This window comes from Aethalodelphis obliquidens, unplaced genomic scaffold (genome assembly GCF_003676395.1).
Source record: "Aethalodelphis obliquidens isolate GAN/ISIS:26980383/991018 unplaced genomic scaffold, ASM367639v1 scaffold28, whole genome shotgun sequence".
NCBI classification, from domain to species: domain Eukaryota; kingdom Metazoa; phylum Chordata; class Mammalia; order Artiodactyla; family Delphinidae; genus Aethalodelphis; species Aethalodelphis obliquidens.
The window spans coordinates 22,115,133-22,137,074 of record NW_020837972.1 but is presented as its reverse complement, the minus strand read 5'-3'; the positions used below and the strand labels follow the sequence as shown (position 1 = coordinate 22,137,074).

General features: G+C 48.3%; 1 protein-coding gene and 1 long non-coding RNA gene across 2 annotated transcripts; one reads left to right on the top strand and one right to left on the bottom strand.

Annotated features, from left to right (window-relative positions):
• Nucleotides 1–10,598: 10,598 nt before the first annotated feature.
• FZD10 (frizzled class receptor 10) lies at nucleotides 10,599–13,765 on the bottom strand. The gene has a single exon (XM_027125142.1). The coding sequence runs from the start codon at nucleotides 13,452–13,454 to the stop codon at nucleotides 11,709–11,711; it is 1,746 nt and encodes a 581-aa protein (XP_026980943.1). The 5' UTR covers nucleotides 13,455–13,765; the 3' UTR covers nucleotides 10,599–11,708.
• Nucleotides 13,766–14,087: 322 nt separating this feature from the next.
• Nucleotides 14,088–16,364, top strand: LOC113629988 (uncharacterized). Its single transcript, XR_003436780.1, has 2 exons — nucleotides 14,088–14,260; nucleotides 16,221–16,364. It is a non-coding gene; the product is annotated as an uncharacterized LOC113629988 (long non-coding RNA).
• The last annotated feature ends 5,578 nt before the right edge of the window (nucleotides 16,365–21,942 follow it).

Genomic DNA, 21,942 nt, shown 5'->3' with positions numbered 1-21,942 from the left:
TTGCTCTCTAAGAGCCATTGGATGCTTAGAGGCTCAGAGCCCTTCTTTATGAGGCCTTTTAAACCTGTTCCCCCTTAGAAACAGGAAGCCAAGTTTTTCCAGAAGTAAACAAACTCAGCCCACAAAAAATGTCCCTCACCGGCCTGGTGAACAGACCCGGAGTCCAAACCTGTCAGCACGGTTGACAAAATCGCTCCTAAGCTGCCTCTTTCAAGGATAAAACCTTGAGTTAAAAATTAGCATGCTAGGGTTTCCCTGGTGGCGCAATGGTTGAGAGTCCGCCTGCCGATGCAGGAGACACGGGTTCGTGGCCCGGTCCGCGAAAGTCCCACGTGCCGCGGAGCGGCTGGGCCCGTGAGCCATGGCCGCTGAGCCTGCGCGTCCGGAGCCTGTGCTCCGCAACGGGAGAGGCCACGACAGTGAGAAGCCCGCGTACCGTAAATAAAAAAAAAGAAAAAAAATAAAAAGAAAAATCGGAATTTCTATTAACACCAAGCTCTCAAATCTTCAATGGCAACAATGGTCTGGAACTTAGCTGTAGGTTCCCTTTTAGACATAGATCCCATAGTCCCTATAACACTCCTTGTCTATTGTCTGATACTGTTTCACGCACTGTCTTCCTATAGCCCCTATAGATATTTTAATTTGCATCCCCTGATCTAGAAGAAAGGTGATTATCCCACTTTTTTGCATCAAAAATATTATTTATTTTTTAAAATTTATTTTATTGAAGTATATTTGATTTACAATGTTGTGTTAATTTCTGGTGTACAGCAAAGCGATTCAGATATATATATATATTTATATACATTCTTTTTTCAAATATTCTTTTCCATTATTGTTTATCACAGGATATTGAATATAGTTCCCTGTGCTATACAGTCGTACCTTGTTATTCCACTATTGTTTTTTTTTTTTTTTTTTGCGGTACGCGGGCCTCTCACTGCCGTGGCCTCTCCCGTTGCGGAGCACAGGCTCCGGACGCGCAGGCCCAGCGGCCATGGCTCACGGGCGCAGCCGCTCCGCGGCACGTGGGACTTTCGCGGACCGGGCCACGAACCCGTGTCTCCTGCATCGGCAGGCGGACTCTCAACCACTGCGCCACCAGGGAAGCCCTATTCCACTATTTTTTATTGCTCTGCAATCTCTCTCTCATTTTTCTCTCCATCCATCCATCTCTCATCTAACATTCTATCTATCTAGCTAGCTATCTAATCTATCTACTATATCTATCTATCTGTCTATCACCTATCTACCTATCTATCTAATACATGTTTATTGACAAAAACTGAAATTGAGAAAGTATAAAGAAGAAGGTAAAGATTATCCATGACTTGCACCAAACATCCTTTGTAAACGTTTTATGCCTTTCTAGGTACATACACACATTTTCCAAAAACTGAAATGTTGCTACACAGAATGCATTATATAACCTGCTTTGTCAACTTATAACAGGGATAATATTCAAAATGTTTAACCACTGATATGGCAGAGATATGAACAAATCCGAAAACATGCCAAACGTAAACAGCCAGCGGGCTGTGCTGGTCCATCCTGGCTGACGTTAGCAGCCTTAGTAAAATGTGGTCGCCGTTTTCCCATGTCAATAACATGGTTCTACATAATTACTTCAATGACTACACAATTTTCTAAGAATTTACTGTAATTGAACAGTCAGCCTGCTGGTGTACATTTAGGCTGTTCCTGATTTTCAACACATTTAATAGAAGTAGAATTGCTGGGTCGGAAGATATATATATATTTTTTAAATGTTGGCTACATGTTGCATTTGCTCTCTAGAAAGGATGATCCATTTTATATTCCCACTAGCATGGTATGAGGAGCCCGTTTCTCCACACCCAAGCCAAATCTACGTATTAACAGCCTTTAAAAAAAGTACCAATCTGTTAGGCAAAAATCTTGTTTTTACACATGTATCCTGTGATTATCATGAGTGAGGTTAAATATCTTTCCGCAGATTTATGGGTGAGTAGTATTTCTTGTAATTTGAATTGGTGATGCACAGACCCAGACAGGAAACTACAGTTTTTGCTTTTTTTGTAATGGAGGTTTTGCATCTTTAAATTTTTTATTTATTAACTTTTTGCCATACAGAATTTTAATATTTTTATGTAGCCAAATCATGACTTTTAAAAATAGTTTTGGCTATGATGTCATGCTAGGAAAACTGCTTCTTTTTTTTTTTTTTTCGGTACGCGGGCTTCTCACTGTTGTGGCCTCTCCCGTTGCGGAGCACAGGCTCCGGACGCGCAGGCTCAGCGGCCATGGCTCACGGGCCCGGCCGCTCCGCGGCATGCAGGATCCTCGCGGACCGGGGCACAAACCCGCATCGACTCTCAACCACTGCGCCACGAGGGAAGCCCAGAAAACTGCTTCTTGATAAGTTTATAGAAGTATTCACCTGCCTTTCCTTTCTACTGAATGAAGATTTTAGAGAACTTTTTTTTCCCCCTACTGGTAGTCTTATTTTTACATTTAAATCTTATAAATCTTTTAACAATCCAAAATGTATTTTGATAAAAGGCATGAGGTAAAGGTTTAATATAAAAATATCCCCAAATCTAAAACAAGCCTCAACACTAGTGATTGAATAATCCATTCTTTCTTATTTGAAATAAAGTTCCAAATTCAGTTGCAATTCTTTCTGGTCACCATATTTTGTTCCATTAATTTGTCTGTTTTAATGCCTGTCCCATGCTCTTTTAGTTACTGTAGGTTTATAGTGCACTTCACTATCTAATAGATTTTGCCCTTGCTCATCACTTTTACAGTTTTTTCCCCCCTTGGGTATTTGTTCAAATACGATGGATTTCCTACCATTTTGTAGAGTTCCAAAAATTACAGCTTTTAAAATTGGAATTGCATTATATTTAGGAATTAATTTGGCAGATAATTGACATATTACCAGGTACATGGCATAATTTTTCCAATTACTTATGCTTTTTAGTAAGACAGCAACATTTTTTTCAAAAAGTTTGCATGTTGTTAAGTTTATTTCTAGGTAGTCTGCCTACACTTTTTTCAAAAATTTAAGTGTTGATTTACAATTTTGTGTTAGTTTCAGGTGTACAGCAAAGTGAAATATATATATATATTTTTTTTTTTCAGATTCTTTTCCCTTATAGGTTCTTACAGAATATTGAGTATAGTTCCCTGTGCTATACAATAGGTCTTTGTTGGTTACCTATTTTATATATAGTACCTATGGTTTTTGTAGCTATTGTAAAGGTGGTCTTTTATTTTGTTTCTATTTTCAACTGGCTACTGATGGTATACAAGGAAGCTACTGATTTTTGTAGATCTGTTTTGTCTAAGTCTCCTTATCAATTCTCATGCATTCCACTTTTGGCTAATTCTCCTTTCAATCGCTTTCCAATGATTTTACCTTGTCTCACCTCTTCTTGCCTTACTGCATGGTCTAACACGGCCAGGGTAACATCGAATCATAGTTGACAGCCCTGTTCGGTTCCAGCTTTGATGAAAATGCATCTAGTGCCCCATTATTATGTATAATATTTGCTGTGGGTGTCCAATGATCCCACTCTATCGTATCCTTGTCAAACAGTTCCTGGAGAATTGCATCCACTTGTGGGCATCTTCCTTAGCAAGGGCTTAGACAAAGGTAAGCACACTCTGAGGACAGTCAGCAAAGGGAGAACCAAGTTATTTGGGCAGCAGTTTTAAGAATCAAAATAGATGCAGAGAGCACATAACACCCAACTTCAAAGACATAAGGTGCTTTCATATGGAAAATGCATCAGATGTGTTATAGGAGGACCACTGTCATAAAAGTAGAACTAGTAGGAAATAGTCATAAGGAAACAGATTTTGACTCAATATAAGACATGCCTTAAAACTGAGAGCTAGGGCTTCCCTCGTGGTGCAGTGGTTAAGAATCCGCCTGCCAATGCAGGGGACACGGGCTCGAGCCCTGGTCCAGAAAGTTCCCACATGCCGCGGAGCAACTAAGCCTGTGCGCCACAAGTACTGAGCCTGAGTTCTAGAGCCCGCGAGCCACAACTACTGAAGTCCGCACACCTAGAGCCCGTGCTCTGCAACATGAGAAGCCACCGCAGTGAGAAGCCTGCGCACCTCAACGAAGAGTAGCCCCCACTGGCTGCAACTAGAGAGAGCCCGCGTGCAGCAACAAAGACCCAACGCAGGCAAAAATAAATTATTTTTTTTTAAAAAAAGTGTGGCACTGCCATTTAAAAAACAAAACAAAACTGAGAGCTAGTCCAAGATAGGACACCCAAGTGGTGGTTATTAGTAGATCATAGTAGGGTCAGGAAAGTCAGCAACGTCAGCCTCACCTGGGAGCTTATTACACATGCAGAATCCTGGGTCCCACCCAGACCTATGGAATCAGGATCTGCATTTTAGTGAAAGCTCCAGGTGATTTGTATGCACCATAAGGTTTGGGAAGCACTGGACTATTTGGTTCTAACAGATATATTTTCCTGCAAGTCACAGAACACCAAACTTGCTGACATTCAGAGAATATAGGCAGTTAATTACCTTGAATAACAAGAAGCCTGGAAGTGCAGTAGCTCAGTGAGTCATCACAAAGTTGGCTCTTGTTTTGCACCTACCGTCCTCGGAGTGTGGGCTTGAATATTGAGTTTATTGCCTCATGGTCACAAAATGATTGCAGTAGCTCCACATACGGCTTTCACACTCCACATTCTGTGAGGAAAACGACAGGCTTCCTCAACATCTGTCTTTTTATCATCTAGGAGAATCTTTCCTTGAATCTTCCCTGACTTCCACCTGCACATTCCCATTCTTCTATCCCACCAGGAGAACTTATCTTACATCTCACTTACTGGTCTGAGTGACATGCACACCCCTAATCCAGTGGGATTATTTTACCTGATTTAGTATTGATAATTTTGGTTCATCCCCTGGGATACGTGGGAAAATTTTGCCTTGGTAAGAATAAAACCTCTAGAAGGGAGAGGTGGGTTGAAAGTAAAAATGATACATCTAACTTTGTTTGATGCTCTCCTGTTTTTTCTAATATGCTCTGTTTACCCAAGAGATGTGACCCAATACTCTGAGCATTGCTGCATATTGGGTTTTGTTGACTGAAAAAAGGGTTGCAATCATGACACCCATAAAAGAATGGCAAACTTTATAATTGGTTTTTTCTATCCTCCATATTGTTTTTGTTTGGTCCGCATCGACCTGTGTCACCATTATAGCAAAATCAGAAGTACAAACTCCTCACAAATCTCTCATGTTCTCTTTATGCCGTGTGTGGATTTTATTTTCTCAATTTTTAAAGAAAGTCCCTTTCAGAAACAACAACAACAACAACAACAACAATATTTCAGTTGGCCAAAACTATTTCTGAATTTAGTTCAAATTGAAGCCATCTGCTATGAGCCTGGAAGCCAATGAAACCTACATGATATTGACACAGCTTCAGGAATATGGCTTCAGATGAGCTGCAGGAAGAAAATCACCTTGCAAATGAAGTATCTTACTCAAAGCCAACAAAATCCAACTGTTTTAAGAGAGGGGTGGCCCTGGAAGGTACACAGGGGCTGTTCTGCCCCGGGGTGAGAAGGGGAGAAGAGTGGCCCCAACCCCAGGGCTTGTCACTTCTGATCAAAGTCGGCACCTGCACCTCATAATCACCGGCTCCCACCTTTTAAAGCAGACACTGATTTATCATCTGTCAGGTTGATGACTTTGTAGTTCTGCCTAAACTATTGAAAACTTTGTTAGAATAGGTTTTTAAGGGTTTGTTTTTGTTTTTGTTTTTTTAGTGCAAATAGTCCCTAAAATGCCACAAATTGCTCCCTTTGGGGACATCTGTTTTGAGACACCACCTGTCGTCAGAGACCCCCTGAGAACATCCTCTCCCACCATTACAGAACCCCTGAAGCCACCGACTGCAAAACTTCCTTTGGGTGGGATGGAGGTGGGTGTGTTCCAAGCATGGATTTTAATGAATCCCTTCCTATAAACCGAAGCCCCCTGAATGCCAGACTGGTACCCCGCCCCCCCCAAAAAATGTCTTAAAATAACAAAGTGAAACTCAGTGACTTTGGAAAAGTCCGACTGGGCTGTGGCCATTGTGCAGGATCTAACAGCATCATCTTCGTAGGGGTGGGACTGTTTAAGTCCCCAATTACAACCTCGGCAACTGAAACTTATTCTTTGCAGATTTCAAACGCATCTCCTTCCCTCCTCCCTCCAGCTTGGCCTTCACACTCTTAATAAAACATTAAAAAACACTCCACACTATGTTGCCAGAGTGTGTTCAGCGAGTTTCCCTGAAGTCTGGCCGTTTTTCTCCATCTCCACATTACAGCCATCTTATCCATTTGCGTACAGAGGCGTCGTCCGCGCGTGAGGTCTGATTTCCTGGGAAGTCGGCTATGATGTGAATGTGTTCAAAGAGAAAGACAGAGAATATTTTCCACCGCTGCAGAGGCACTGTGCCTGCCTTTTAAACTTGAAAGATCAGCGGGTCTTCTGTGGAACCTGAACACGGGCATTGGAAAAAGTGTTTCTCTAAGAAAAACAAAAGAAAAACTCATTCTCTTTAAAGATCATTACTTATTAGCGTGCCGGGTTGAACTTTCTGGGGGAGGGGAAATAAACAATAATAGTGTTTATTGAGATGAACTCAATGCTGACAATCTTCGAAGCACTTTACACATATGATTTTATTGAATCTCATATCTCCTGGACTGTGGTGAGGAATGGACAGATTAATGCATAGAGAGCTATTGAAACCACTGGGCACCTAGGGAGTGACAGCCCAGGGAGGGGGTCCACTATCACCTCCATTTGGGTAAAGCAACTTCCCAAGGGGCTGCGTCAGACTGGACACCAGGGCATAGCTGGAGCCAGATGCTGTTCAATCCTAAACGGTGTTATAGCGCCACGTCCTTTAAGTGTAAGATGCCAGTTTGCACTCCGATCTGTTATTCCTTGCTGTGTTTCTCTCTCTCTCTTCTAAAAAATCATATGGTCAATAGGATCATATCTATTGTCTCGATAATACTTCTTGATTTTTGTTTTCTGGTTTTCGGTCTTGGAGCAGCTCAGTAGGTGCGAGGATTAAAGAATGCCAGCCTGTGGGGCTCACGTTCATTTTGCTCGGGTGGCCCAAGGGTTAAAGAGAAAGAGGCAGTGCCCCAGGCACGGGCGGGTAAGAGAGGAGGGGTCTCAGGCCTTCAGCCCCCTAACTCCCCCTTATCTCTATCTGGATCACATATTCTGACTCTGGATGAGACCATTTCCATCATCTCCTACGATCCTTTTACTATAAAAATGAATTGGAGCCTGAGGGGTTAAGTCAAGGCTTGACTGCACTCTGTCCTCCTCCCTCCTCTGTCCCTGGAGAGACCCCCACCCGCCTGACTATTCTCCCCTGCAGCCCTGACCATCTCTGGACACCCACCTGTGTGACACCCCCATCACAGCCTTGTCCACATGGAGGTATCAGATACGCTCCAAGTGTCTACACCGCATTCATCTTTCCTCCTTCATCACACGCCTCGCTCCATTCTCTTCTGTTTATCTCCTCCTGTCCCGGGGACATTCACGCTGGTCCCCTGACCACCCACGTCAGAAACACGGTCCTCCCTGACCATCCACTTCCTCTTGCTCCTTCTCTGCGTAAAGCGAAGCCCTGCTGCGTCTCCCTTCTAAGTGCCTCTCGATCTACCCTCTCCTCATCCCCGCTGCTATGTCCTCAGCTCACTTTCAGGACTAGTGCAGAGAGGCGGCTTGTCACACCCCCTGCTTTTCCATCCTCCCATGCTGGCGAAGGGAGCTTTGTACTTCGCCAACGTGATCCTGGGCCTCTTTTGCCCGCAGCAAAGGCACGGAGGGCTGCTGTGAAGACGAAATGATTTGATCCACGTCAAGTCCTCAGAACCACCGAGAGAGGCAGGAGGGCCTAATGGTCAGAGGGGCAGGTTTGGAGGCACAAAGCCAGGGTTCCCATTCTGGGCTCCCTGCCTGCTACCCTGTGGCCTTGGGCAAGAGACTTGACTTCTCTGTGCTCTAATTTCCTCATCTATAATACGGGGGATAAGAATAGCTCTACCAAAATTTGCTAGAGAATTGAATGAATGCATGTAAAGTGCTTCGCGTAGTAGCTGGTACAAAGTGCTAAGCTAAAAAAAAAAAAGGGCTAAGCTATCATTCATTCATTCAACAATTACCTACGGAACTGCGATCTATTATACTACCAGGTTCCTGTTTCGGCTCTAATTGCTTGCTGTATGACGCTGGGAGTTTACGTAACCTCTCTGTGCTTCCGGGTCTTCATATATGAAGTGGGGCTGATAAGAGTACCTACCTGAAAGGAATGTCCTGATAATTAAATGACACAACACTGTCAAGCACTCAGCACACAGGAAGTGTTCTGAAAGGTCTGCTACACTGTGACTATCATTGTTACTGTTGTAGTTATTATTACGACTCTGAGGTGCCGGGCATAGTCTAGGTCCTCATGCAGTTTCCTATTCCCTGTGTGTAACTCAGCCATCAACACGTAGCTTCAATTTCACCCTGCAGTGAAATTATACGCGTGGAGTCTTTTGCCTTCTGTGAATTTCGAGCCACCCCTGGGATGCGTCCCTGAATCAGAATATCAGTACATATAAGATGCGTCGTGCCCAAGCGCCCGTTATAGCTACGCAGGTTTCCTCCACCAGGCTGTGACCTTCTTGAAGCCAAAGCCTGCTTCTGTTTCCTGGGCCCTGGCATATATACTGGGTGGTGGATACCTGTGTGTGGATAACGGAATGAATCAAAGAATGAGCGGACAGCTGTGGCCAGCAGCGTGACCTTGGCCCATCACCTTCTTTGAGCTTCTTCTTACCAGGACCTCACCCCTCCGGTCTGTCACCCAAGGCAGGTTTCCATTTTCCTGGAGCTAAAGGCCGCACGCAGCCTTTGGTGCGGGGAGGTCTCCAAACGAAGGAAGTCAACAGTCCTTTTGGAAATCCTGCACATTCTAAACCAGGGCTCCGTGGCCTGTTAGGAACCGGGCCACACAGCGGGAGGTGAGCGGCTCCCCGTCACTCACACGCATGACCGCCTGAAGCGTGCCCCCGCCCCCTACCCCGTGCGTGGAAAATTGTCTTCCACAAAACCGGTCCCTGGTGCCAAAAAGGTTGGGGACCGCTGTTCTAAACAACAGCAAAGGCTCTCATGGATGCCTTGATTTCCCTTGGACCCACCGTCAAAAGCCTACGTACCTGAACACGGGCAGACCCGAAACCGCCAATTAGTCTAATGATTTCAGAACTGAGTATTTTAAGCTCGTACCCAGCTTGGACTCTCACCACAGTGCTCTGACAGTTACCTTCCTCGACTTCTCCGAGCTCCCCAAATGTCCTTTTTATTTTTCCTAGGAGTTACAGAAAGGGTACGTGACATACATACACACGTACGTAAATATCTTTAGTCTTTTCGGGGGCTAGATGGGAACAATCGACAAATAGGTTTCTATTTGTGGGCATTTTTGTTTTAAACGTTTTTTCTTTTTTAATGCACTGAAGGCTATTCTGGATTTAACCTTAAATTACCTGACCTACCTAGTTGCTGTTTCTCAAATCATCCAAGTTCCCTGCTCCTGTATATGCTACAGCAAACCCCCCTCCGAGCCCCCCTAAAAAAAAAAAAAAAAGATTGATACCATTGTTCAATTCTAGTGTCATTGATGCAAGGGTGGCCTGGGTCCTCAGGCTTAATTCCTAAACACCATCTGCAGGAAACAGGCTGCCCTGTCCTTCAGGCTTCTGTCCATCCTTAATAAGTGTTTAATCAATGCTCAAAATGCTTAAGAGCTCTTTGTTCAACCTGGACCTTGGCATCAGGATGACCCACAGATGGCTGGGCTTGTGCTATCAGATCCCCAGGGCAGTTGGTCTGAACGGTGCCCTTGGGTTAGAACTTGAGTTTAGCAGTGCCTCTGACAAGAGGAACCCAGGCCCACTTCAGGTCTACAGCACACAACTCAGACAGCAAACACGGGAGGAGAAGCGAGTACGAGGGTGTGCAAAGCAGATGAACTTCTCCTAGATGACTCAGCACTCTTAGCAGATAGTTTATCCTGTCCAGATCTACAGTCTGTTTTGTAAACGCGTCCAGGAGTTGCTGTAAAGCCAGCATCCTTTGGACGGCTGTATACCATTCTATCTCAGTACAATTTGACCCCAGCAGGTCAACTGAGCCCTACTCTGATTTAATTCTCCTAATTGGCTGGCTCCATTCTCCGGACCCTAGTGCAGGGGCACGAGTGTATCCACGCTTGGTACCCAAGCTGCTCCTTAATGAACTGTGCTAAACCGGACCCTTGCATCCTGCCACTCAAGAGACAGCTTCCAACCACAGCCGCTTCCTGCATGGAGGAAGCCTGAAATTAAATCATCCTGTGCCCACTTTGGAATCCGTCCATTTGCCATTTCACATAGATAACCAATGACCTCTAGAGAGAGATGCACACGCAGGATTTGCTTGAAAAGCAAACAGAAGGAGAAAGTTTTCTCTGTTCTCTCCACGCACTGAGAAGGGTCACCTAACAATGCACAAGGGAGCAGCGCCAAACTAAAGAACATCTTTTATTTTTAATAAAATAGTGAAGCATGAAAAATATCATATATTACAGATAGACACCAGCAGGACCACTCTTTCCTGGCGTTTCCTGGTGAGGAGAATAAACTCCAAGGTTGGTAGATGGCTTCCCGCGTCTATTCATGGAGACCATTTGTTTAACAATAGAAAGAGTCAATGAGCCCTTTGGGCACTTCTGAAGGATCCTTCCCCCCTCTCCACCCACCCTTCCGCGAATCAGTCCAAACGTGTGTCACATTGGCTTGGTTTCCATTAAAAAGCCACGAACTGTAAAACTAAAGGGGTTCTGAGGGCTGGGCCTCTTAGTTCTTTTGTTAGGAGATTTCTTTTGTTGTCTTTATGTACAGCAAAATACTTGTTTCTCTTTTGATTTTCACGTAAAGAGAAAAAAAAATGTATTGCACATCGTTGGCATCGACCAATATGAGGTTTGGTGGAAGTTTCTATGTCGGAGAAAGACCATTTGTGGAGGCTGGAGTCTCTTTTAAGTGACTCCAAATCCACTGGAGGGTACTGAGTTGTCAAGCTTTCTCTTTCTTCCTGTTGGCACAGAAGTTGCTGTCTACACGCAGCCTTCCTGAGGGTGGCCCTGGGCTCCCCTGCCGGACAGTGACTCTCTCTCTTTCTCCCTCTTTGAAACTCAGCAGAGGCTCTTTAATTTGCAAAGAAGTTATCTCTTCTCTGATTTGTAAATGGATAGCAAAGCCAACTCAAACACACAGATGTATATTTATGGAAGGTTCTAAACAAAAGTTTTCTTCTGGGGGCCTGAATCAACTATGTTACCACAAATTAGTTACACAAGAGGCTACTTAACTGGGAAGGTTCTCCTTCACTGAAAACAAAAACAAAACAAACCCCTTTAAGTACATTTTGACTTTCAGTGTTATCACAGCATCCTGAATTTCAGGGTAAAAGCTTTTTATTTTTTTCCTTTTACTTTTATTTAAAAAGAAAAAAAGAAAAAACAGAACAAAACAAGCAAGCAACCAACCGACGGAGAAAAGCACCATGTGTTGGCTCTGACTCTGCCACTGTATCCTCCCTGGGAAAGTTTTCCGCGCCGGCCTTCCCTCCATTCACACGCAGGTGGGAGGCTGGGCAGGGATTTCATATTTCCCGAGGTGGGTTTTGGGGGGATGCTGGGCTTTTTTGTAAATTCCACTGCTGGTGATCACGCTGGCCGGTTTTCTTCGGCTCTTTTTCTTGAACCTGCGGCTGCAAACGTTCTGCCAGGACTGCAGAGTCTTGGATGTCCAGACCCACATGCCACTGGTGATGCCCACCACCAAGAGCATGAAAATCTTCACCATGAAGATCTCCACCGCGGGGACGGAGGCGGCCATCAGACAGTCCAGGTTTTTAGTCTGGTTGTTCATTTTGCACTTATGCTGCGTGGCCAGGATTTTCCAATACTCCACGTTGAGGCGTTCGTAAAAGTAACAGGCAATCACACAGGTGGCCGGCACCGTGTAGAGCACGGAGAAGACCCCTATCCTCACCATGAGCTTTTCCAGTTTGTCCGTGTTCTCCCCACCCGTTTTCATCACCCTCCGGATGTGGAAAAGGGCCACGAAGCCCGAGAGGATAAAGGAAGTGCCGATGATGAGGTAACAGGCCAGCGGGATGAGGACGAAGCCGGTGAGGGCGTTGACGTCCATGCTCCCCACGTAGCAGACGCCGGTCAGCTCGTCCCCCGCGACCCTGCGCATTACCAGGATTAGGATGGTCTTCACGGCCGGGATGGCCCAGGCGGCCAGGTGGAAGTAGCTGCTGTTGGCCTCGATGGCCTCGTGGCCCCACTTCTTGCCCGCAGCCAGAAACCAGGTGAGCGTGAGAATCACCCACCACAGGGAACTGGCCATGCCAAAGTAGTAGAGGACCAGGAAGACCAGGGTGCAGCCCGTGCTCTCAAGCCCCTCCTGGATGACGTACAGCTGCCCGCTGTCCCGGTCGCAGGCGACGCTCTCGGCGCCCGCGAAGAGGCGGATGATGTAGCCCACCGAGTAGACGCAGTAGCACATGGAGAGGAAGATGATGGGGCGCTCGGGGTACCTGAAGCGCGCCGGGTCGATGAGGAAGGTGAGCACGGTGAAGGCGCTGGAGAAGAAGCAGAGCACGGACCAGACGGCCAGCCAGACCACGGCGAAGTGCTTGTCGTCGCGGCTCCAGTAGACGTCCACGCCCGGCGTGCAGAGCGGCGCGCACGACGCGCTCTTCTCCACGTGGCGGAACTTGCCCGGGTTGTCGCAGCCGGCGCGCCCGGGTCCCCCGTCCTTCAGCTGGTTCTCCTGCGCGCTGTGCGGCCGCTGCGGCCGGAAGAGCGGCGGGAACATGCCCGAGCCCCGCGCGGGCTCGTCCGAGCCGTTGTTGGGCGCCTCCATGCACAGGTAATTGGGGTCGTTCTTGTTGGGGAGTTTGCTGCAGTCCAGCGAGTCGGGCCACTTGAAGTTGAACTGCTCCATGATCGGGGAGCACTTGAGCCGGGCCTGCTCGCACATGACCCGGCAGGCGGGGATGGGGGTGGAGACTTGCTCGGTGCACATGGGCGCGTACAGGGAGCACAGGAAGAAGCGGAGGTGGCCGTGGCAGCCGTACTCCACCAGCGGCGCGAACTCGTGCAGCTGGATGGCGGCCTCGCGCTGGTTCTCGTGGCCCATCAGGTTGGGCATGCGGGTCATGTTGTAGCCAATGTCCTTGCACATCGGGATCTCGATGGGCTGGCACCTGCCGTCGCCCGGACGCTCCATGTCCATGGAGCTGATGGCGGCGCACGAGCCCATCACCTGAAGGACCAGCCACAGGCGGGGGCCCGGGCGCTGCATGGTGGCGTCGGAGGTGTCCCCGCGGGGAGGTCGGCCGCCCTCAGAGCCGCCGCTCCGGGGGTCGGGCTGCCGGCTCCGGCTCCTCGTCCCCGCTCGGGCCCCCGCCCATGCCCGCCCAGCTCAGCCCGAGCGATGCGCACGGAGCGCCCCCGGCCCCGCTCTCCGCGCGCCGCCTCCGCCGAGATGAGGCCGCGGAGGAGACGAGCAAAGTTTGCGAACAATACCGGGAAGCGACAGGACCCCCGGAGCTCTCGGCGCGCGGGCCGCCGCCGCCGCCGCCAACTTTGGCCTCTCGTGGGAGCGCGCGGAGAGGGCGGGCGGCGCGGGCGCACGGGGGCCGGCGGCTGGCGGCGGCTCCGCCCTCCCCGCGCCGGCCTCTGCCCGGCCCGGCCCGCAGCCTTTCGGAGATCTGGTCCCGGCCGGAGCCGACGAGCGAAAAGGCAAAGGGGGAAACAGCCGAGCGGTGACAGGCCCCGCCCCCGGGCCGCGCGCCCCGCCCCGCCCCGCCGCTGCTTTGCATGAGAAAGCGCAGCTCCGGGCCGCCCGCTCCCGCCGCCGCCCCCCGGCCCCCGGCCCTGCGCCGCCGCCCTCCCGAGCGTCCCTCCCGCCGCTCCTTCGCCCTCTGCGCCGGCCTCCAACTTGGCCTCCCGCCGCCTCCCCGCCTGCGCCCCCTTTCCCGGGGAGCCCCCGGCCTCGTCCCCCGCAGCCCAAGGACGCCGGGGTGACTGGGAGTTCGGAGCCTGGCCGGAGGAGGGGCGGGCTGGTCCGCGGCCGAGGCTGGGGGCGCGTCGCCCCTGGTTTTTATGGTGGGTCCCGGGCGGAGGGCGCTTTCAAAGCGAGGTGGGATTTGCGTTTTATGGCCTCGGCCATAAAGTGGCCCCTTAGCTTGTAAACCTGCTCGCATCTTCCCGAGGCTGCGGAGTTACCAGGCCTGCGTCGGGTCTCCGGCTCCGGGGAGGGGTCTCTTTGAAATTTCAAAGAGTAGAGCTAAGGGCCGGGGGGGGGGGAAGGGCTCTGGGAATCCAGATTTTAGGACCGCTCCTCCGCGGTCTCCGCGGAGAAGGCGGGGAGGGGGAGGAGGAGGGGGAGGGGAGGGGCGGGCAGCTTCCTGGGGCTCTTTAGGTCCCCCCCCCCGCCTCGGGCCGTGGGGGGCTTGGCGTGTAGCAGAGGGACCCGCGCCCCCGACAGCGCCGCGGAGTTGAGGGGCCTCGCGCCAGGCAGGGCTGCTGATTTCTTCTAGGCGGCTGGGTTTATTTATTATAGGAAGTCATTCGCTCGTCGGGTATTTATATTATTTGGCCAGTGATTTGCCCGACTGCTCCCTCCTGGGCCGCAGACCCGCGGGATGCTGCGGCGTTGAGGGTGGGAGGTGGGCGGGCGCTGAGTCAGCTCGCTCCGAGGGTCCCCAACTCCCCGGGCAAGGGGAGGCGCCCGTGCCTCTCAGTTCTCTTAAAAGGTGCGGAGGGAGCGCCCTGGCCCAGTGCCCTTAGATCACCCCCTTCGGATGGGGGGCGCCAATTGGGGACGAAGTCACTTCGGCCACGCACGCCCACGCCCCACCTTCAGAGAACTTGCCCGTCGCGTCACCTGGCTGCCCGTATTAACCCTTCAGTAAACAGGACCCCTAGGGGGTGGCCGGGCCTCTCTCCTCTTAGCCGCTCTCGAGATCAAGATCTCTTAAAGTTTTCCGGAAACTCCCAGGATCACGCATAGCGGGGGCAGTTGGAGGACTTTCCCGGGCGGGAGGAGAGGTCAGAGGAGCGGGCCCTGCGGACCGGGGCCTCCTTTGTCCTCCTGCCTTTCTGGGGTTAGCCCTCTGCAGGGGTGTACCGTGTGTCCAGACATCCCTGAGAGTCGGTGCGGGGGGCCCCCGGTCTTGCCGCCCCCCCCGCCCCCCCCGGGGGGCTTTGCAGGAGCGGCGGGCGCTGCGGGTCCCCGGCTATTTCTAGGAAGCGCCGAAGAAGGAAACACGACTGCTAGGAAGCTTCTTGTCGGCGGGGGCAGAAGTGGGGCACTTCCTCTGAGAAGGCTTTTTAGAGTGTTGGCTTTTACTTGAAACAAGTCGTAGGATTGTACATCTAGTGAACTTGGGAGAACTCACATATCCACCTTCCTTCCTTCCTTCCTTCCTTCCCTCCTTCCTTCTTTCCATCCATCCATCCAGCCATGCATCCATCCATCCAGCAAACACTGAGACGAATGAGGCTGGGAGTTGCACCGGGCACTGAATCAGTGTCCCTGGATCTCAGTGTGAGGTGTTGGAAGAGGTTCGGATGAGGAAGAAAGTGGAGAAAAAGGTGGTCAAGGTGAACGCTAAGGCAGTCAGAACAACCGCCTTCAACTGGATTGTTTGCCGAGATGCTTTTTCCAAGGCTGCCAGTTTTCTTATGATAGTTTGTTTGTTTGGGGATGGGCGTTTTTTTGTGCGTGTGTATATATTTTTTGAGTCTAGTGAGCTATTTTCCAAACCTTTCCATTAAAAAAGATTCAGTGGACATCCCTTGGCTTTTCTAGAATTTTCCTTGCCAAGATCCTTCCTTGGACATCATTTTCCTTCTTTTCCTTTTCCTTTCCTTCCCTCAGAAGCTCTGAAAATATAAATGTGAGAGAGTCAGGGGCAGTGCCAAACACCGGGAGTGGGGTGTTAGCTATTTGAGAAGGTGCCTCCTAATTGATCTTTTCTGTGCTGTTTTTATTCGGCCATGTTCAGACCCATTATTTTCACTACAACCACTTCAGATTGCTTTCTTCTCTCGTTTTTTTTAGAAAAAATGTCTGCAGAAGTGCTTCGCTCTGCCCAGCTGAGATGGAAACCAACAAATAGACATTATGATAGAAAAATGAGGGCTCTGAGAAATCACCAACTGCAAGATAACTCTGTAACTAATAAATGAAAAGGGTCTTTTGATGGCTCCGGCTGAAAAGATATTTTATTTTATTTTATTTTCCTGTGTGTGGGATTTGAGATGTGTGATTCTAAGAAGCAGCGGGTTCCCTGCTGCTCAGCCCGGGCTGGCAACTGGCCCCCCTCTGGCAAATGTTATGGAGAATTGGGAGGAATTTTATGGCTGTCTCTCCCCTCAGCTCTTTTTTCTTTTGTCTTCTTTGAAGAATGACTTTAGACATTTTATTTACATATTTAACCACGGATGAAAGAGGGAAAAGAAAGCATTTGGGGCTGTCGTGGGAATAGCGATATGTTTAAATTAATGGAAATCTTATTAGGCCTCTAAAATTTTGAGCAAAGGTTTTTAATGAAGCTTTATAATTAAACGTGATTTCAAATAACATGCAGGGACAAGGAATATATATATATATATATATATTTGTATATATATATGTTTCACCCCAACTGCCTAAAAATATATATATGGGAGAGACACTCTTAAACATTAACTACCTTCAAGTTCTTGCAAATGTTTGCCCAGAAAAGTATAAGGTTTTTGAATGGGAATATGATTTCAGGAGTCAGGCAATATTTTGATGGAAAACTAAATATTTTGGGATGGAAGGGAATTGAGAAAGAGGCAGAGTTTCATCTCGTTCTAGTGAGGTCCGAAGTAGAAAACACTTTGACACAGATATTGCTAAAAATCAAAGTGGTATCTCCTCTTACGGTGTTCTAGTCAGTGGAAATTATAAGCACTGTGTGAGATCTTTCTGAAATGAGATTTGAGAAAACTCACAGTAATCTCTTTCAGATAAAAAGTACTAGCTCTTTCAGCAATAGAGAGAAATTGAACCATAGACTTAGCACGTTACAAGCTAATTGCAAGAGTGAACTTGTAGCATATCAGCAGAGTTTAGGAAAGGAGAAGGGTATTAATAAAGTTGAAGGTAGAAAGTGGTTCAGGTTATCTGTGTTTTCCAGGAACAGTTGCTGGGAGCATCTCTCTTGGCACACTGATGTTTGATGATCCCATGAAGTGAGCGTGGTGTTACTTCTTTTATCTCCTACTATCATCAATATTTGTATTTCATCAGCGCGGTTCCGATTCTCCTTTCAAGTAAGAACGAGATGCTCATAATTGCCCGACATGCAGAGCGATCTCTGATACCAAAAGGCGCCATTTCCCTGACCTCCTCTTGGGTTACGTTTCTGCAGACACTTATTATCAGTTTTAAAAAAAAAAAAAAAAAAAAGCAGGCATGGAGAATTCTGCTTTCTAACCAAGCAAGCGTGCCCTTTCCCCCCACCCCTACCGCCCCACATTTTTCTCCAAGGAAAATACCTTTGGTCATCTGAAGGGATGCTTTACTAAACACACAGCGTGCGCCACCCGAGAAGCCAGGCGAGCTGCAGCAGATTCAGCGGGCACAGAAGTTTCAATTCCACCTAAAAACACTCGTCGGAAGAGGTTGAGATGGGGGTGGGGCGATGAGAAACAAACAGCAAAGCGTCCACATCATAAAACGGATGACTGGAGGGCACTCTGTCTCCCCAGCACAATTTAGACAGCGATTTTAAGGCCACTTCCCTTGAAACGTGGTTTGAAATATTACCAAAGGTTCCACGGGGTGCATTAGTGTGAATTGCAAATCAGAGCATGTCTCTAATCCCCCTTTCAAGGCCCGGCTTTGGATCACTGGCGTCTACGCGGCTCCCCACTGCTTCTGGCGCTGGAGCGACCATTCAAGGGGACAGCTTTCCCCTCTATTCCCACACTCCAAAAACAACACCGCAGACAGACACCCTCCAACTAAATTAGATTAAACTCCTTCTCCTCCACATGGCATTAGCCTTTTCACTGCCCAAGATTCATTATCCGGCGCCTCCTAATTTAAAGATACAGTATTTCTTTTTCATCTCAACAGAGACGGGCGAGAGCGACACACACGCTGAAAAAGGGGACAAAGCCGGCCTTCGATGTAAGTGCTTCCAGATTACAAGGACATTATCTGTTTAAAATATAGGAAGGCTTAGCACACGTCTGCTCTAAAATACAAACAAATTGACCCTTCACCTCTGACAGAACCGGCCCCATCAAAGTACTTAAACCTGTAATTCTGTACGGAGCTGCTTCGGGGGGTGGGAGGAGAATTCTATGGGAAGAAAAATCAGAATTCCAGAAAAATGAAACAAAAGGGCATCCTTGTGTGTATGCGTGCGTGTGTGTGTTGCAGGGATGGGGGGTGTGTGTTTTGTTTTGTTTTGCATTTATATTCCAAACAGCTTTAAGAAACGGCCTTTTGGAAATGAACACACATGATAGGAGCTCAGACTTCAGTTTTGGATGGGATTGCTTTGCTTCTGCCCCGCCCCCTCCTCCCCACCCCCCCCTTGGCTGTTGGGTGTATATTGATTTAATTACTCACCTTCCCATCTGTTTCCTTTCTGCTTTGCGCCTCCACCGTGGGACCCTTTTTCATTGCCTGTCCTGAGATGGGATGCTAAGAAAGAGGCCAGTACCACCCTCTCCAGAGGCCGCTGCCCCTGCACAGGTGAGGGGGGCGGATTAGATGGGGAGACCTTCCCTTCAGGGACAGAGCGGATACACCCACAAGCCTGGTCCTGCCTTAAGAAGAAGGGGAAAAGAACCAACCTCCCAGTTTTGCCCTGATGAGTCTGAAACCACTTTGCCAAAACCAGGGGCAGCTCTAACCCGTGGTGGTGACTATGTGGGATCTGGGTCTTAATCCCCTGCCCCATGTTCTAGCCCCATGACCTAGGGAGAGTTCCTTCCTGTCTCCATGCCTCAGTTTTCTCATCTGAAAAATGGGGCAGCAGTGGGGTTCCAACCTCACAGGGCATGGGGAGGATTGTGCTGTGATACACGGGGAGCATCTAGAGCAATGCTAACAAGTGCAGGGTTCACCGCAGCTGTCATGGTGGTTGCAATGCAGTGTCCGTGGAAGCTGAGAGCACCATCAAGGATGCAACAGGGCGTGACATTAGTGAGCAGGGGGTTTGGGCAATGACAATGTTAGGCCTGAAATAATATAAGCCAATAATCATGTATGTCAATAATTAAAGTGCTAACCAGAGTAAACGTTGATTGAGCTTTTGACCCATGCCAGGCACTGTTCTAAGCCTTTCACGTGACCCCGTGAAGCAGGTCCAGGGGAGACTCCCACTTTCCAGATGAGGAACCGAAGTTCGGGAGTCTGAATAACTTGCCAAGACCACACGGCTGGTGGGGCAGAGTCAGGATTCAAAACCAGGCAGTGGGCTCCGAGCTCCCTCCACTGCCCTGCCTGCCCCTGGATAGGAGGTGTGCAGGAACTCAGTGCGGACTCTCAGAAAGGGCCCCTGTTTTGGTATCATGTCAGCAGCCAGTAGAAGGACAAAGCCCTGGTTTATGACTTTTTTCCCTTTCCTCCTGGACTGGGAGGCATCTGCCACTCTCTGATCATTTTGATGTTCTGCTTTCTTGTGTTTGAAGGGATTCTTTAGGGTCACAAATGGTGAGGAAAAGGTAGAGGAAACACCACGTGTGAGTTTCCTGTGTTGGTTTACCCCTGGCCTCAGCTGTGTGATCTCAGGCAAGTTACTTAACCTCTCTGAACTTTGTTATAAAATGAGGATAATACCAACACCTCCTTTATAAGGTCTGGGGTAGGATTAAGTGAGACAACTCAAAGTGCTTCGAACTGTGTCTGGCACTGGGATTAACCAGTGTATAAACTCTGGTCAGTCGCCTTTTGACTTTTCTTTGTTAATTTCTTCATTTATCGTCATTGGTTAGAAGGCAAGACAGCCTGCCGATAGCATCATTTACGAGTCTTTTTCTTTCCAGTCCAACTGCTACACTTATAGCTTCCCTCTGCTTCCTTGAATTTAACCAGGAATAAGCAGCTGACAAGTTGGAAGCAAAGATGGGGGTGGGCCTCGCAACACAGCTGCGGAGCCCCTATCCTCCTGCTGGAACCACTCTCAGCGGCTGCAGATCCCTTTCCAGGACGTCTGCTTCCCCTTTACCTCCAGCCTAGATCTGAAACGCAGTGATGAATTTCTGCTGCTTTCAGAAACAGTTCGTTTCTCTTGTGAATTTCACTTCCAGAAAAGAAACTCCTTCAGATCACCTGCTCGGCTCTCCTCCTTGTAAATGACAATTCAAACGCAAAATCCCATTTTTCTTTAAGGCCCAGAATAGGGTAGGGAAGATAGTTTTGCTGTCCCTGCATGCATTTCACCCTTTTTTTCCATATTATAACACTTGGGAAGGTCTTTGTGACTGTTCTTGTAGTTAAGAATGGTAACTTGAAGAATAAAGATTCTCTCTTCTGCCAATGTCTTTCCCCTTCTCTCTCTCTCTCTTTCTGTCTAATATACATGTATTAAATACATAATCTAATTATATACTCTAAATACAGATATATAAATCTATATGTGTATTCAAAGTCTAATTTTCAAGCTGAACTTCCAAACTCGATCCTCTCTGCATTCCCAGGACCAAGAACCATGCCCAATGCATGTCTTTTCAACGATTCTGTGGGTGACTTTTTTCCACACTGACATCCTACACAAAAGATCGTGCCCTCTCAAAATCCCCGAGGTTGCAGCTGAAAGAGGAGACTCATCCTTTTTTTGTTCCTTGAATATTAGAAAATATTTATTTCCCTTCATTCCTGAAAGTCTGCGTAATAATTACAAATTGAAAACAATTTCAAGACGTTGAGGAACCTCCTCCTGTTCTGTCCCGTGTATACAGGCAGGGAGATGGACGGGTCCGTCCTAGGATGCCCCTGTGTGATGGAAGACTCTGGGCGGCTACATCACAAGGACTATGGCTGGAGAGATGCTGCCTGGACCAGGAGGAAGTGAGGGAACCAGAGGGGCATCCTCAGCGTCCTGATCACCATGGTGATCTCATTTATTGAACACTTGCCACCAGCCAGGCACTGTCCTCAGCCCTTTAGGAATTTTGTCATTTTTTTCATCCTTGCTAGAGCCCCACCTAGTTGGGACTATCGTTATCTCCGTGCTACAGAGAAGGAAACTAAAGTTCAAAGAGGTTAAGTCACTCATGCAGCCCGAAGACCTCAGGCAGACCCTGAAGCCAGGCTCCGCATCACTCCCTTCCGCTGCCCTTCAGCCTCTGACAGTAGAAGCAGAAGATGCCACAGCTTAGGAGGTGGGATAGAAAGGATAGGGCAGCTCTTACAGATCCTGCAGGAGGGTCAAAAAGCTCGCAGGGTTTGATTTATATGTGATTAACGTACCATATAACTAATCACGCTGGGACACGAAGGGGGAACCAGGCAAGTCTGGGCCACCCCTGCAGATGGAGAGAGATGACCAGAGACCCTTCCAGCCTAACACCTGTGACACGGTGAGAAGAGCAGCGATCGCAGGTGGTTGTGACGGTCAGCATGATGTGTCCACTCGGCCAGGCCATTGTCTCCAGCTTTTTTTTTTGCTTTTTTTTTTTTAACATCTTTATTGGAGTATAATTGCTTTACAATGGTGTGTTAGTTTCTGCTTTATAACAAAGTGAAGCAGTTATACATATACATATGTTCCCATATCTCTTCCCTCTTGCGTCTC